This window comes from Xiphias gladius, chromosome 14, assembly GCF_016859285.1.
Source record: "Xiphias gladius isolate SHS-SW01 ecotype Sanya breed wild chromosome 14, ASM1685928v1, whole genome shotgun sequence".
Lineage (NCBI taxonomy): Eukaryota > Metazoa > Chordata > Actinopteri > Istiophoriformes > Xiphiidae > Xiphias > Xiphias gladius.
In genome coordinates, this window is record NC_053413.1 from 3905001 (window position 1) to 3919662 (window position 14662).

Sequence of the window (14662 nt, forward strand, 5' to 3'; positions counted from 1 at the left end):
CTGCTAGACAGAAAGCTGTAAGGATCAATCACATTTTTTTCCTACTTACTGATCAACAGGGTTAAAACTACTGTCAGTTTGCAGTTCAGGTGGAAAGTAACTTTATTCACCACCTTCTTTAGTCAGCTCTGTCTCTGCTAACCTACTTGAAATGCAAGCATTTTTAAAGAACTGACAAAATGATCATTACACATAATGAATAAATTCAAGTATTAAATTTGCAGATTTTATCCCCCTGAATGAGCAATGGCTGCTTTTGCCATCAGTACAATTTTTTTGTGGAGATGTATGAAGTTTTTATGAAAATTGCAAAAACAGTGTAACAGTAGTATAAGTAGGAATGAGGAGGATGTTATTTTGAAGTGTTATTACTACTTTTAAAAGTTACATGGTCTTGCTGTCAAGGATAAGGCTGCTGTTCTATATTTTTCTTCATATGAACAAATCTGATGAAAAGACCAAACCTGAAGATGTAAATCTCTAAATACATAGAGCTAACTTCATGTGCTCATGAATGTGGTTGAAAACACAAGAAAAAGATAGTAAGTGGATCTTGAGAGTATTTTGACAAACTACATGGACAAATAGTAGTTTCCCAAAACAGCAGATCACTGAAGTTGTTATCAAATGTTACTCAAACAGGTGGAAACAGTGCATTTGTTACAAACTATTATCAGTGGTTGACTAATACGCATTTTGTGGTCAAGTGAGTTTTTAGAGCAACAGGACAGTGTATGAGGGATTGAGGCAAAATAAACTACAGTGTGTGCATGTTCATGGTAATGGGGGAACATGTCACCCAGTGCAACAACGTGGCCCACTGATGTCTTTTTAATAGTTTTTGGACAACAATGGAGCTCTGTGAGGAATAAGATATATTAGGCTCTGAATATACGCAAAATACTTGATAGTAAGATCCATTCATTGTTGAGTTTGGTCTTTTCGTGTTGACAAAAAAATGCTTATCTTTTACCATTTTGGCTGTTGAACACCTCTTCCATTTAGTTACATATAGTTAAATTCCATACCAAGTATATACCCATACAAATATAGTGATCACATTTGTTTACACTTCTTGAACAGGATATAGACCAGCTTGATGAAAACTTGTAGCACTTATCAATGTTTGTTTATCAGCTTTGGTTCACTTTGTTAACACAGAGCTCTCTGGTCTTATTCCTCCCTTATCTCACTCATCTTCTCTGGCTTTTCTCTCTCCACTTTTCTGGGCAGCACTTGTTAAGTCCTACTATTTTCTTAACTTGTGTTCTGCAGTCTGTCCTGATTGGGATGCTTTCTCAGCTTGTCCCTTACAGTTTGTCAGATGAGAGCTACATTAGCAAAAGCAAAGAGTTGAAGGCATTTGTGTATGAGGGAGTCAGAGGTAGTTTCATTATGTAGGTGGAAATTTGATCAGACTGAGGAATGTGTTAGGACCCCCCCAGCCCTTAGCCTCTCTCTTCTATCTCTCTCTCTATCTCCCTGACCCAGCCCTCAGTCTCTCTACCCTCTCTCTTTTCTCTCAGCCCGTTTTATCCCAAGGAAGAGGGAGGGCCAAAGCAGCAGGCAGGGGTCAGCGCTGGGGGAGGTGTGTGTGTGCGCGGGCGTATGCATTCATCGGCCACTGGAGAAGAGTCGGGGGCGGGGAATGTGGGAGGCCTAGAATAAGTGTGTGAGGCAGCGAGGGGGCAGGCCTTTTGTGTTTGTGTGCATGCGTGTGTCAGAGGAGTCGTCGTTAGTAATCTTTGTGGCAGAAAATGGCGTCTAATGATAATGAAGGCCATGTTGCTGACCACTACGCGGCCACAAGTGTGTGTGTGTGTGTGTGTGTGTGTGTGTGAGAGAGAGAGAGAGAGGGGCAGAGGAAATGTGGGGGTGGGGGAGTTCATTCTTAACCTCTTCTCTCTCTCTCTGTGTGTGTGTGTGTGTGTGTGTGTGTGTGTGTGTGTGTGTGTGTGTTGGTAAACTAGCTCTTATCTGTTTGTCAGGCTTTCCTCCATCTTGAGTGGCGGCCTGGAGCTCCCAGGTTAATTTAGCATAATAATGGCTGCCGGCCATTCACTGCTACTCTAAAATGGTGGACTGCTGCAATCATCCAACTATCTTCTCTTTTATTCTTTGGTTTCCTTTCCCCTCCCTCCAATCCACCTCTTCCTGCTGAACAGGAGTGTATCCTTTCATCTTTTCCTCTCCATCACACCCTCCCCATCTTACCTCTTCCTTCTGTCTTTCTGATTTAAGCCAAGGACTGAGGGGTGAGGTGTTTTGTTGTTTTTTTTTCTTCTTATGCACACTTAAGTATATTAAAATTCCATATATTTGAATCAAGTTTGGTATGGCTCTCATGAAGTTCAGCTCTTCATTAGTCATGGTTGAATAACGAGAGGAAAATCATAGGTCTTTATGGTAAGTCTTTGTGTAATTTCAAGACTTTCTTAATGTAGTCCCTTACAGAGTTAAGTGCTGCATTTAATTTTAAGCAGTGTTTCTCTGTACTGTTTTCCTGTGGCCAGACCTCTTTCTCAAATCTGATAGATTGTTAGTTACTTTTTTTGCTTTTCTGGCTTGTTAAAATACTTGATTTTAAATGCACTAAAGCTTTAGAATTAACTTTCAAAAATGTCCCTCTAGTGTAGAGAAACCCCTCTGTAAGGGCCACTACCACATATGTTCCTTTGCATTGTGGAGGAACTTATAAAGATTTCCACCAGTGGGTGGGGAAATAAGCCCCAAAGCGCAAGAGTTTTTTATGTGGTCCATACCACACTAAAGTACATTTCTTTCTGCACTGTATATTTGCATCTCTGTATGAACAAATAAGCCACCACAGAGCAGGCTGAAGTCTTCCTTTTAATTTGTGTAACAAGGATGTTGGGCTGTACTGTCAACCTTTGGAACACAGACTGCTTTTCATTTTTTGCTTCCTTTATTTGCAGTTTGTGGCATTGTCACCACAAATCATTTAATGTTAGCAAGGCATTTTCAGAATAAGTTAAGGTACTCAGAAATACCATCATTAGCATGTCTGTGGTACTATACATGTTCTGGTACAGTTATTATGAAAACTTTGACACAATTTGACACACGATTTGTCATGCCTGTTGTTTTTCCTTAACTGATTTACATTTGTTAAAAATACATTGAGAATTTGCTATCATTATGTACATTATGTAAATATAATGTTGCAATAGACTCGGACTTGGCTGAGTCTGAGCCCCGCCCCCCCTAATTTTGATGAGTATGAAGCAATATTTGAAGTTTTAAAGAGTGTATTGTTATATTATTTATTCTATGCTAATTCATGGATGTATATTCTCGATTGACACTGGAGGTACTGCTATCACTGGATAGAGTAAGTTTTACTGATTCCAGCAGTGTGTGTCTTGACAAAGTTTTGACAGGTTTAAAGGGTTAAAATGTGCTTCAATGGCAAGAATAATTTGTGTAGGCTGACTTGATCTTAATGAGGAGACAATAAATGGAAATCTCAGATGTGTTTACCACGATGAGTTTCAGCTGTTCAGGAAGGTGTGCATATGTCAGCAATTAAGAGAGAATCAGGTGGTTTACTTGTCCATTCATCTCACTCCTCTCCTTTGACCTTGCTTTCTCTCGCCATCCTTCTTTTCCCTAGTTCTCTCGCTCGCACTCCCTCTCTCTGTCTACCTCTCTCAGAGGAAGTACATCTATAAATAACCCAGCTCTCAGCTGCCACACCCTGTGTGTGTGTGTGTGTGTGTGTGTGTGGTGAGATTTGTTTGCAGTACACATAAAGAAGTCAGACATGCATGCAGACACCTTGCTTTGTGCATGTCTGCAGATGTGTGTACAAATACAGCACTTTTTGAACACAAACAGAAGGTATAGCACTATTGTTTTTGTAGCCATGGGTTGAGTGAGTGGGCATATGTGCCTGTGTGTGTTTGTCTGTGTATGGGGGTTCAGTGATATGACTCATCATGGCAGCAGGTGTCCCTGACACCCAACCCTTCCCCTGTTTTTGGCTTCCTCTTCACTTTGTCTCTTTCCCTCCCCATATTTTTTTACTCCACTGCTGTGCTTCCTTGGCTTCCTTTATCCTTCCTCCCCTAATCTGAAATGAGCATCTCACACAGCGAGAGAGACATGCAGAATGCACCACAGTTGTCCAGCATGTGTTGATGCAAAGTTTGTCTACACCTGGACAGAACTAGCCTTGCAAGGAGACGCCTGATGCTGCGAGTGCAACGTTGATTTGATCCCCTCAATTGTAGGTTGCAAGTTTTTTCAGGGTTCTCTTGCAATACGATGAGTAGTTGTTTTTTTTGTTTTTTTTTTGAGGTATCTAAGTTTGAATCAAAAGAAACAATTGAATCTTATTCAGAGAGGTTTTTCATTGAAAAGGAAATTATTTTATTGAGGTGGTGGCTGAACAGCAGTCAGTTCAATATGGCAAAGTTCATTTTATTCTTTTGATTATATCCTTGTGTGCTTGTTTTCTGTCCTCTGCGTTTTGTTTCTTGACAACATAGCCTGTGAATCCAATGCTTTTGACACCTCCAATATGCTACAGTTTCCAAAATGGCATACATAAAATACCAATGACTCAGAGACACATTAAATGAAATTGGCATCATTTACTGTATGTAATTTTCAAATCTCTGAATTTTTTTAAAGGTTGTAATATTTTCACATCAAGCCAATCATCATACTCAAAACTTAAGCATACTTTGGTAAATAACAGTAACATAAGGTACATCAAGAATTTAATGGTAAATGGGTTAAGATATATCTATCTCTCTCTTTATCGATCTATATGTCTGTATATCGATCTATCGATCGATCTAGATCTATCTCTCTATCTAGATCTATATCTAATATATAAATAAATTAACCAATAATTAGTTCAGATACTTAGAGGTACCAACCTCCCAACTATTCTCAGATACGACTGAAATCGGTGTTGGACAGTTTAGCCATCAAGAGCTGGAGGAAATGCAAAAGCAGAAATGAAGATGTTTACAGCAACTTACAATATAACTCAACATTTAGACATTTATTTCAAGACTTCAAGGTGTGTCTGGTTTTTAATAAACTACCAGTGGACTGAAGATTAAAGTGTAGAGATGTGTAGGAAAGCAGAATAAGATTTTGTGCCACAGATAAACAGTGAGACTGAGACATGATGATAAGATTTGTATCATAGCAAGTTAGTCATATATTAACAGAAATTAAACAGTGGCTGTGGTCACCTTTATTTACGTCATGTGATGTTATAAGATTAAGACATATCTTAGCATCTAAAGAAACCGCTCAAACCCATCGGCAGTTGTAAGTAAAAGTTTCCCCATCTACTTGGATAGAAAAATGTGGATAAATTTGCTGCTTTTCTCAGACTCAACAAAGTGGTATGACACCGCAACACAGAAGCAGTGCATTTATGGTTAACCGCATAAGCGGTATTATGATGCACATTGATTCGTTCAAACAGCTACATCATATTGGTAGAATTACACTAGACAGAGGAAAGAGAGATTGTTTGAAGAGAGTCATAGAGTTGAGACAGCAGAAGAAAGAGTGAAGAGGTGGACTGAGCACAAAGAGTTTGAGAGTGATGGAGCGATTGAGAAGTAAGGCCATGAAGAAGCGAGGAGGAAGAGAGGGCAGAAGGCAGCCAAGTGGAGAAGTGTGTGTGCATGCATGTGTGTGTGGCCAGATGGCTCCAGCGTGTGGCGACCAGCCAGAGGAACAGGTGCAGGTCACATGACCAGCCGTTACCACGGAGATCGTGATTGCTCTTGGCGTGAGGATGAAAGGAGAAGGGCCCCAGGGACACAGAGGGGGTGAGAGATGAGGAGAGAGGGAGTGAGGCACAGAGCAGGAGAGAGGATGAGCGACATAGGCACAGAGAAGGAGAGAGAGATCCAGGCATACAGTACTGCAGACGGCAAGATTGGCGTAAAGGCAATGCACACACACACTAGAAAAGATACACAACTCTTTTATAGCAATTTATAAGTATAAATTATTATCTCCTTATAGCCTAAATGTATAGTTTGTACGTTGTTGTTTTTAAAAAGCAACATTTTGTAAACTGAACATTACAGTTGTGTTTGGATAGCTTGTGTTGTGCTATGGATGTGGCACTAGGTTTGCCAAATACCCAGGTTTGCTAAGCTACAGTGCTAACGAATCTCTTATGAAACCTTTCTCTCCTCACTCAATTATTTTTGCCTGTTTAAGGGACAAATATTACTAGTGGATTATGTCAGATGTTTCTAATTAACGTTAATTCCACAGTAACTTTGGTAGGTAACCAAAGGCTGCAACAGAACCTTACTGTTATCTGGTTAATGTGTTCCCTGCCAGCTGGTGTTTATACTTGGCAAAGATCATTTGTGAAGAAAAACAAACAGCACTCTCTAATTTAACACCACTCTTACTGCTGCAGAAAATAACAGGTAACGTATAGGTAACGTGGGGCTTCCCATAGCTTCAACTGAGGTTTTGGTGGAAGGTTTTTCCTTGTATTTTTCAAACAGGGTGTCTCAGATGTGTCATTAAAAAGGTGAAAGTGTTACTGACAACGTTTTAATGTGCCCTTTGGAAGGCAAGTGAAATAAGTTTGACACCATTGTAAGAAGTTCTTATTGTTGTTGAACCTCTTTCACGTTCTTGTAAACATAAGATAGAAAATAATACATTGACCGAGGATCCATGGCACCTTTGGGGCTGGCAAACCTGGGCTGTGGCCCATCTCCTGAGCAGTGTCAAAATTTAATTCCAGGAATTCCTCCCTATATGGGCAGAGAATAGTGAAAGTGGAAATAAAAAAAGAACCCTTGAAAATGGCTACATGTTAAGTTACATTTTTAGTCCCAGTAGTGGAAAAGGTCTATTGTATATGATCATTAGTGGAATTTGTCTTTTTGCAGTCCAAGAAGACAATGTGGTGAGTCTTCTCCAGTGCAATGATCTTTGTGATCCATGTCACCTAAATTTTATCAACTTAATAGTTATCAATTATGACAGTTGCTATTTACAGCAAGAAGCTGTCACAAAAAAAAGGTTGAAGTCAATAGACGACACTCGTTTTCTCAGTATAATATATATTAGATTAGCATTTCATATCTTCTGCTGCTCATCTACAAAGGGAGGGGTGTTGTGTGTCCTCTCACCTTCCTCTATGGTGTGTATGCACACACGATTACAGATAGAGCCAGCTCCTCTTTCTTTCCATGCCAGAGATTAGAGGAGGCCTGGGGGCCTCTCAGCCCATCCTCCCTCCTCTCTCTGGGGCCTCTCTCCCCCTCTGTCCCACTCTGTCTGTCTGTCTGTCTGTCTGTCTCCCCCCACACACACACACACACACACACACACACACACACACACACACACACACCGGTGCTCTTCCTAGTTCTATCTCTCTATCTTGCTACCTTGCTCCCTCCGCCCCCTTGCAGACTTTCATCATATTAACCCCCTGTGTGCCAGAGCCTGAGGCACACTAATGATTTCTAAATGGGTAAATCAAACATGGCAGCCACCCTGGGACACGCGTGCATGCGCGCGCGCGCACCTACACGAGTGCCTTGTAGTCTGTAAAAGCAGTAATACTTTGAGAGTCTTGTAGTGTTTTTTTTTCTATTTAGGATATTATAAAGTTTTTTTGTTTTTGTTTTTTTTTCTTTCTTTCCTTGCAGCAGTAAGAAGGTGGAGTCGGAGGTCGGGGCTAGCACTGCCAAAAAGGATTCCAAGAGGAAGAGAGAGTCGTCAGTCAGTGACGATGTGGAGGTGAAGTCTCCACCTCCATCAACTCCTGAAGATGATGATGATGATGGTATACAGGTACAGGACACACATGAGGAAAAGTACACAGCAGTTCTTGAGGCTTGATCCGACTTTCAGGCAGCACACAAAGCATACAAAGTCATGGCTAATATTGCATTGCAGCATAGTTCCAGGAAGCCCAATGAAAAAGAAGGTCATAAAACCTTTGCAGATCCCTCAGTGTCGCAGCCTGTAGACATAGAAGGCACTGAGCCAGTAGGCGTCTATTGTTTGTGTTGTAAACCAACCTTGTTGAAAGACAAAGCACATAGGCCCCTCTGCCAAGTTCACATGAGTCTTGATATAGCCCTGTAGTTTCCTATATCCCTCTCTAATTTACTATAGTGTAATATAGTATACAATATGATATTTTGCTTTCGTTAAGTGTCACTACACATTTATACATGTGCATTTTTTTGGAGGTGTTTGCATCATATTTTGTAATATTTTAATGCAGTGACAAGTTCATCTAATTACTGATTTGGGAATTTTTGGAAGGGCCACAAAACCATAGCTGATGAACAGAACGTTTACTTTGTGTCTTTCATTTGTCCATCAGAAGCGTCGTTCCAGCCGTCAGGTGAAGAGGAAGAGGTACACCGAGGATCTGGAGTTTAGAATTTCAGAGGATGATGACAGTGGAGATGACTCGCCAGCACCAAAATCCCCATCTTCATCATCCCAACAACAGGTATAGTTTGGGTTTCCTGTATTGGTTTAGAGTGTAAAACCAAAATCTGACGCTCTCAAAATCTTAAAACATGATATGGTTGAATGATACGGATGCAAATGCAGAAAGAAGCTATCAATTTGTCTGCCATCAGATTTGGATTTACCCTTCATACAGAGGTAGCCATGCCTTTACTACCTCTGGTTAAATTAGGCCATTCTAGCCGATAACAAATGTCAGTCAGCTTGACTGCTTTGAAGCAAAAATGTGCCTTGATTTTTGAAATTGTTTGTCGGGATTTCTGCCAACAGGCATTCCCAACTCTTAGTTTATCTATAAACATTTCCTCAGATAAATTTCCACAAATTGTAATCATATTTTTATAAAGTTTTTTCCTACCTTTGGCTGCCTCAGCTTTTTAAAGCTTTTCAACAAATTGTATTATTTTTCGGTCTGCATCTTTATCAAATCAGATATAGAATCTTGAAAATTTTTGATCTTGAAACTGACCAAAATGTTTGAAGCACAGAGTATGAAATGGTCAGGTACCAAAATCTGGCATTGAATGTCAGATTTGTAGTCATGCTTGTGTGTTCTCCCATGAGACATTTCCTGAGTTAAATCAAAACTTTGCCAGTTAAAGACTTTTTATTTTATTAATTGTATTTAGGCCAGTTTTGTACAGCTATTTGTATGTAGACATTTAAGAATTTTGTTACGTTTTGTTAAATGAAATAAGGGCTTTGTAGAAAACGAAGCTTATTCCTTAAAATAAGGTACTGGTAAAGGTATTGGCATTAGTAGTAAGAAAGCTCCAACAATAACCAGCCCTAGTAATGTCAAATGATGTTAAATAAAAGGCCAAACCATACTTAAATTCGATTTTTTTAAAAATAAATAAAGCATGGTTATATTTCTCAAAGTACGGTACTGAAAAAACTATTGGCACAAGTATCGAGAAATTTTAAACAATACACAGCCCCAGTTACATCCAGTGACAGCAAATAAAAAGCAAAATCATGCTAAAACTGACATATTTTTAAATCCAGGTATCAGTAATAATTGAGTTATACATAGGAAGTAATTAATTTCAGTTGTCCATTTATGTTACTTCTACATCTGGATGAATCTGTTTAAGTTTTCAAGTGTTACTGTGTTTCAGGTGCAGTAAAGGAAGATGATGTAGGCTCAGTTTAGGAGTGAGTGCCTGGGTACAAACGCCTGGACCATGCTGGATGATATGAAAACATTTGACAGAATGGATGAAGCTCCAACACTTTGTGTTTTTCTGTGTGTTTCCAGGATGTGGCCGAAGCTGAGGGGCCAATTGTGGAGAAGATCATGGGCTTACGTACCTCCAAAAAACAGGTGAGATACCCAGAGGGAAAGGAACACAAACACAATACACAGAGAGATGCTCACATAGACACCCTGGCCCGAATCATGGTTTACGTCATCTGATTAGCCGCTCCACAGCTGGCCTAAGCAGATTACACACACACACACACACACACACACACACACACACACACACACACACACACACACACACACACAGAGAGAGCTCAGACAGCATGTATTCATTTGGTAAGCGGAGACAAGAGTTCTTGTATTTCATTGCTTGGATCTCAGAGTGTACAAGAGGGTGTGTGCTTCTGATGTACTGTGTATGTGTGCGCGCGTGTAAATACCCGGCTTTGTTTTAGATGGCTTGTCTAGAGAAAGCTCATCCCTGAGCCAACACATGCATGCACATACAGTCGCCAGCCAACTTTTCTTTGCTAGCCAGCTGCCAATGGGTTACCTCCCCCCCACTACACACACACACTCACATTCACATTCACATTCTCACAGCTCCATTCAGAGTTGACCCTGGGCTTGGCGCACAGCCAAAACCACAACGCTAGCTACACCAGACGCCAAGCTAGCATTTCCTCAGGGTGTGTGTGTGTGTGTGTGTGTGTTTGTGTGTGTGTGTGTAAGTGATGATTCATGGCATTACAGTAGTAGTAGCATGGTGGAAGTAAGTGTGTGTGTGTTACAGTAATGATGGTGAATGGAAGTGGACGGCTGCACTTGAAAGAGCTACTGTTTTGGTATTTCCCCTTTCACTCACACTATATGTATGGAAACAAATAACAAATATATTAGTTATACACAGGGCTGCATAAGTTAATAACTCTGTTTCATTTTTATGTTTCTTGTCAGCCACATATTTTGAAATGTATTTGGCTGGACTACAACAGCAGGGCCAGCCCTATAAATGTGAATGTCCGTGACTGACTGAGTGATAAAGTTACGCCATTGGTCAGCTGAATGCCGCGTGAATAAGTGCTGAAATTACACCTTTGGCCGTTGCTCTTTCAAAATGAATTGGCGCAAGCGGTTTCTATTGCGTCATCGGGGCATTTACAGGCAGCATTGGCAACTTAGCGCCTTTTGTCACTAGATTTTGCCGACTTTTCTTAACAAAAGAACCTAGTGACAAATCTAGCAACTTTCTGGACAATTGTTAGTTACTTTCTGTAGACCAGACTCACCAGTATTTCCCCTTGAGCACAAGGTTGGTCTTTACCTCTGCAGGCACACCTCTCTGTGGTCTCATTCGATTGACTGCATGGCAGCTGATGTGAATGAGCTTCTAAGTTTCTCTCTGAATGATCATTTTACAAGTAAATATAGCAAAATCAAAGCACAGCCCCTGTCTTTAACTCACGTGTATGGTAATTTTGTCAGACGACGTAGCGGTTGTAAAATCAGGATTTTAGCAGAGCAGCACAGCAGCTTGGAAATGGCTTGGAAGTGACTGCTGGTTAACATGCAGTCTTAATGGGCCGCATTTCAGTCACAATTTCATACTTGTTCCATTGGCTGACAACAGAAAGAGAAAAAAATTGATTTATTGGGAATTCAGTTGTATTAAAATACTGTATATGAGAGCACAGACAGTAGGAGAGAAGCAAACAGATAAAGGGCAGTCCAGCCACATAAGAGGTTTTGACCTAGACTTATTAAATTGATTTGTTTCTAGATTTGAAGTAGAATTTTTTTTCCCCAAAAAACCCATTGAGTTTTTTTTTTATTATTATTTGCGCTTTTTTATGCAAAATAGCAAATGGCTGTGATACCGAAATCATATGAATGAATTTTCCCCTCAGTGAGAGAATGTCAAGCAGAGTGATATTTAGTGATGACTGACATGCCAGTGTGAAACTGGTATGTAGGCTCCTTCTGTGCCACTTCACTAATTCAGCCACATGTTGTATAACAATGATGAGACACTCTTGCTCTTTCACCATGCAGTTGCTATATTTGCAGTGATTACTAACCTTTTTTTTTTTCTTTTCAGCTGGAGTTGGGGGAGGAAGTGGAGGTGGAGGAGTTCTATGTCAAGTTCAAGGGCTTGTGAGTAACACACAATTTTTTTTTTTTCTTCCACCTCTTATGTCTTTGACAAAAGTGCTCCCTCTTTATAAACGTATTTTCAACGCACATAGCAGGGTCTCTATAGGTCCATAAGTGAGGAAAAAATCAGTATATTCAGCCTTTAAACCTTAGTAACTTTCTTTTATTACGAGATGACCCATTTATTTGTGCTACAGATTCACTCTTGCATCAGTAACACAACAAAGGTAGTATCTTATGATATTACTAAACACATGTGCTATTTTTGTCTAGCTTTTGTTCAGAGGATTTGGGGTAATCCCCCAAGAAAATTTGATGCTATTTGACTAAGGCTGTGCATTTTCACATCATTTTGGATCATTGTAATTACAATATTTATTAAAGAAAACAACACAGGATGTTATTTTTCAAAGTACACTCAGAAATTAGCAAGAAGAAAAGCGAAACAAATATGCTCACAGATGAAGTAAGCATATTTATTTCACATTTTCATGAGTGATTGCACTGTGCGCCATTATTTAAAAAAACAAAAAACACACTGGTAAAATAAGGCTAATAGTGAAAGGATGTGAACTGCGATTTTCTCATTCTTCCATAACCTTTTGACAGTGTAACGGCATTTAAATACTTACAAGAATTTCTCTTCAATTGGACATCTTTAAGAAGATCACTTTCACAATGGGTGTTGCTGACTGAGCTACTATAGCAAGTCGATTCCTCTCTGGCTCTCATTCTTTTCTGACAGTCAACATTTTTCAGACATCAGTCTTTATGAGCTCATCATCTGTGACAGATGTAATTCTTGGCTGTTTGACAGATTTTCTCCCTGGTTCATTTCTGCAGTAAAGATGTCGGGAGATGCCAAGAACTCTTTTTCAGTTGTCATGAATTTATTTCCTCTGTGTGAGCAAAACCTGTTATACCAGCCCTCAGAATCTCCTGCAGGTTAAACTGGGCTAACGAAACACTTTAAGGGGTGATTAACTCTGAAAGACTCACTATGGACGGACTCAAAACTTCACTAGCCTAGCAACGTAATAAGGCTACAAGGGTACACCTGTACTCTTTCCATTCAAAAAGAATATCTGATGAACAAACGATTGTCTCGTATAACATGACCCACACTTTTTCAAACCTAATTTTCAGGGAAAAAAATATCATCTCACATTCAGGCCACTACGGTATCCTTGCTCTCCAGTGCGGTAGAGAACTCTCAGCATAGGTGCTGTGCCTAAGATCTATAATGGTAGGAAAAAACAATAAGTGTCATTTAAAAATTAGGACTGCAACAAATTATTATTTTCATTATCAATGAATCTTCTGATTATTTTTTACTAATCCCGGTAAATCATTTACTTTGGGCCCAGCTAGCAGTAAAATGACAACACATTCTAAAAAATGGATGCTTACAATCCACAAAGAACAGGTGCTGCATGGGTACACATGGTGCATATGTTGCCTGTGATGGCAGGTAGTTTAAATATGCACATTTAAAAACGCTGAATCGATAATTTGATGCTGCAATGTTGCAGATTTTACCACATTTTCTTTTTTCTTTTTTAATGATTAGTTCTAAGTTAAGTCTTTATTTGGCTTTTGACACACTCTCGAACTTCAGGCTATTGACCAGCATGCTGTTGGGCTAATACAACATATCCTGGACCTGTAGGCATTAGTATTGCTGTACAAAATTCTGGGCTACTGCTTACCCCTTTGTGTTACCAACCCATGCTGCAGTCTGATATTGCACATAACAAAACAACACACTTCTTAGAATACCGATCTACTAGTCTGTAGTTGTTCATTCGGCATCCACTTCCCATCAACCAGTCTTTGAAAACTAACAAAAGACCAGCAAGTCTTTTGTTGTATTTGCTACAAACACTGCTGTACTCTCTGGCTTTGATATGAATGTGAATGTGTCTCTTGTGTCTCAGTTCGTACCTCCACTGTCGCTGGGCAGACCTGGAGGAGCTTGAGAAGGACAAGAGAATACACCAGAAAATCAAGAGGTTTAAGGCCAAGCAACAGCTCAACAACTTTATAACTGAGGTAAGACCTGAGTTCTACAGTACAATTAGCCCATTACCGTGGTCCTGACCTTGCACTGCACCAAAGTACATTACATTATAGTGGCTTCAGAAAGTATTCAGACTCCTTCATCTTTTGCACACTTTCCTGTGTTGTAGGTTTAATTGTAAATGGATAAAATTACCATTTTAGATAGATATGTTTTTACAAATTTTGGCAAGTTTCTTAAAGATGAAAAACCAAAAGTACGAAAATATTCAGTACAAGCCCCCTTGGTACCAATTACACCAAGTGCTTTGTCATTATAGATTTTTGAGTGTGGATTGATGGGCAAAATGACAATTTCATCTATTTAAAACTAAATCTACAACATAATAAAGTGTGCAAAAGGGGGAGGGGTCTGAATAGTTTCTGAAGCCACTCTACATACATGGGTCAAACTGAGAACTTCAAATCACTTAGACTATTTGTCAGGCGTCAAAATGTGTTGAATTTTGTAGTGCAATAATAGTTTAAAAAAATAAAGTGTCAAATATGTGCTGCTAACTATTCCATTCAAATAGATTCATATGTGATTCAACAGTTTCCAGTGGACAAAAATGTCAGTTGTACAATAATGTACATTGACTGATCAGACTCTACAAACAGTATTGTAAACTAGAAAAATGTGCTCAGCACAGTAGATGTCCACCAAGGCAAATTTCAAACAACATACAGCAGACTTCAGAGGAACAGATTCAAAGTCAT

General features: G+C 39.6%; 2 protein-coding genes across 2 annotated transcripts in view; both read left to right on the top strand.

Annotated features, from left to right (window-relative positions):
- Nucleotides 1–1663, top strand: part of LOC120798912 (chromodomain-helicase-DNA-binding protein 7-like) — a 32843-nt gene extending 31180 nt beyond the window's left edge. Inside the window, exons 4-5 of the mRNA XM_040143704.1 lie at nt 1276–1384; nt 1527–1663. Coding sequence (XP_039999638.1) covers nt 1276–1384; nt 1527–1663 — 246 coding nt within the window. The remainder of the gene's footprint in view (nt 1–1275; nt 1385–1526) is intronic.
- Nucleotides 1664–5742: 4079 nt separating this feature from the next.
- The window catches only part of chd7 (chromodomain helicase DNA binding protein 7), a 40087-nt gene continuing 31167 nt past the window's right edge, over nt 5743–14662 (top strand). Inside the window, exons 1-6 of the mRNA XM_040143705.1 lie at nt 5743–5822; nt 7683–7827; nt 8369–8500; nt 9782–9847; nt 11829–11884; nt 13822–13936. Coding sequence (XP_039999639.1) covers nt 5743–5822; nt 7683–7827; nt 8369–8500; nt 9782–9847; nt 11829–11884; nt 13822–13936 — 594 coding nt within the window. The remainder of the gene's footprint in view (nt 5823–7682; nt 7828–8368; nt 8501–9781; nt 9848–11828; nt 11885–13821; nt 13937–14662) is intronic.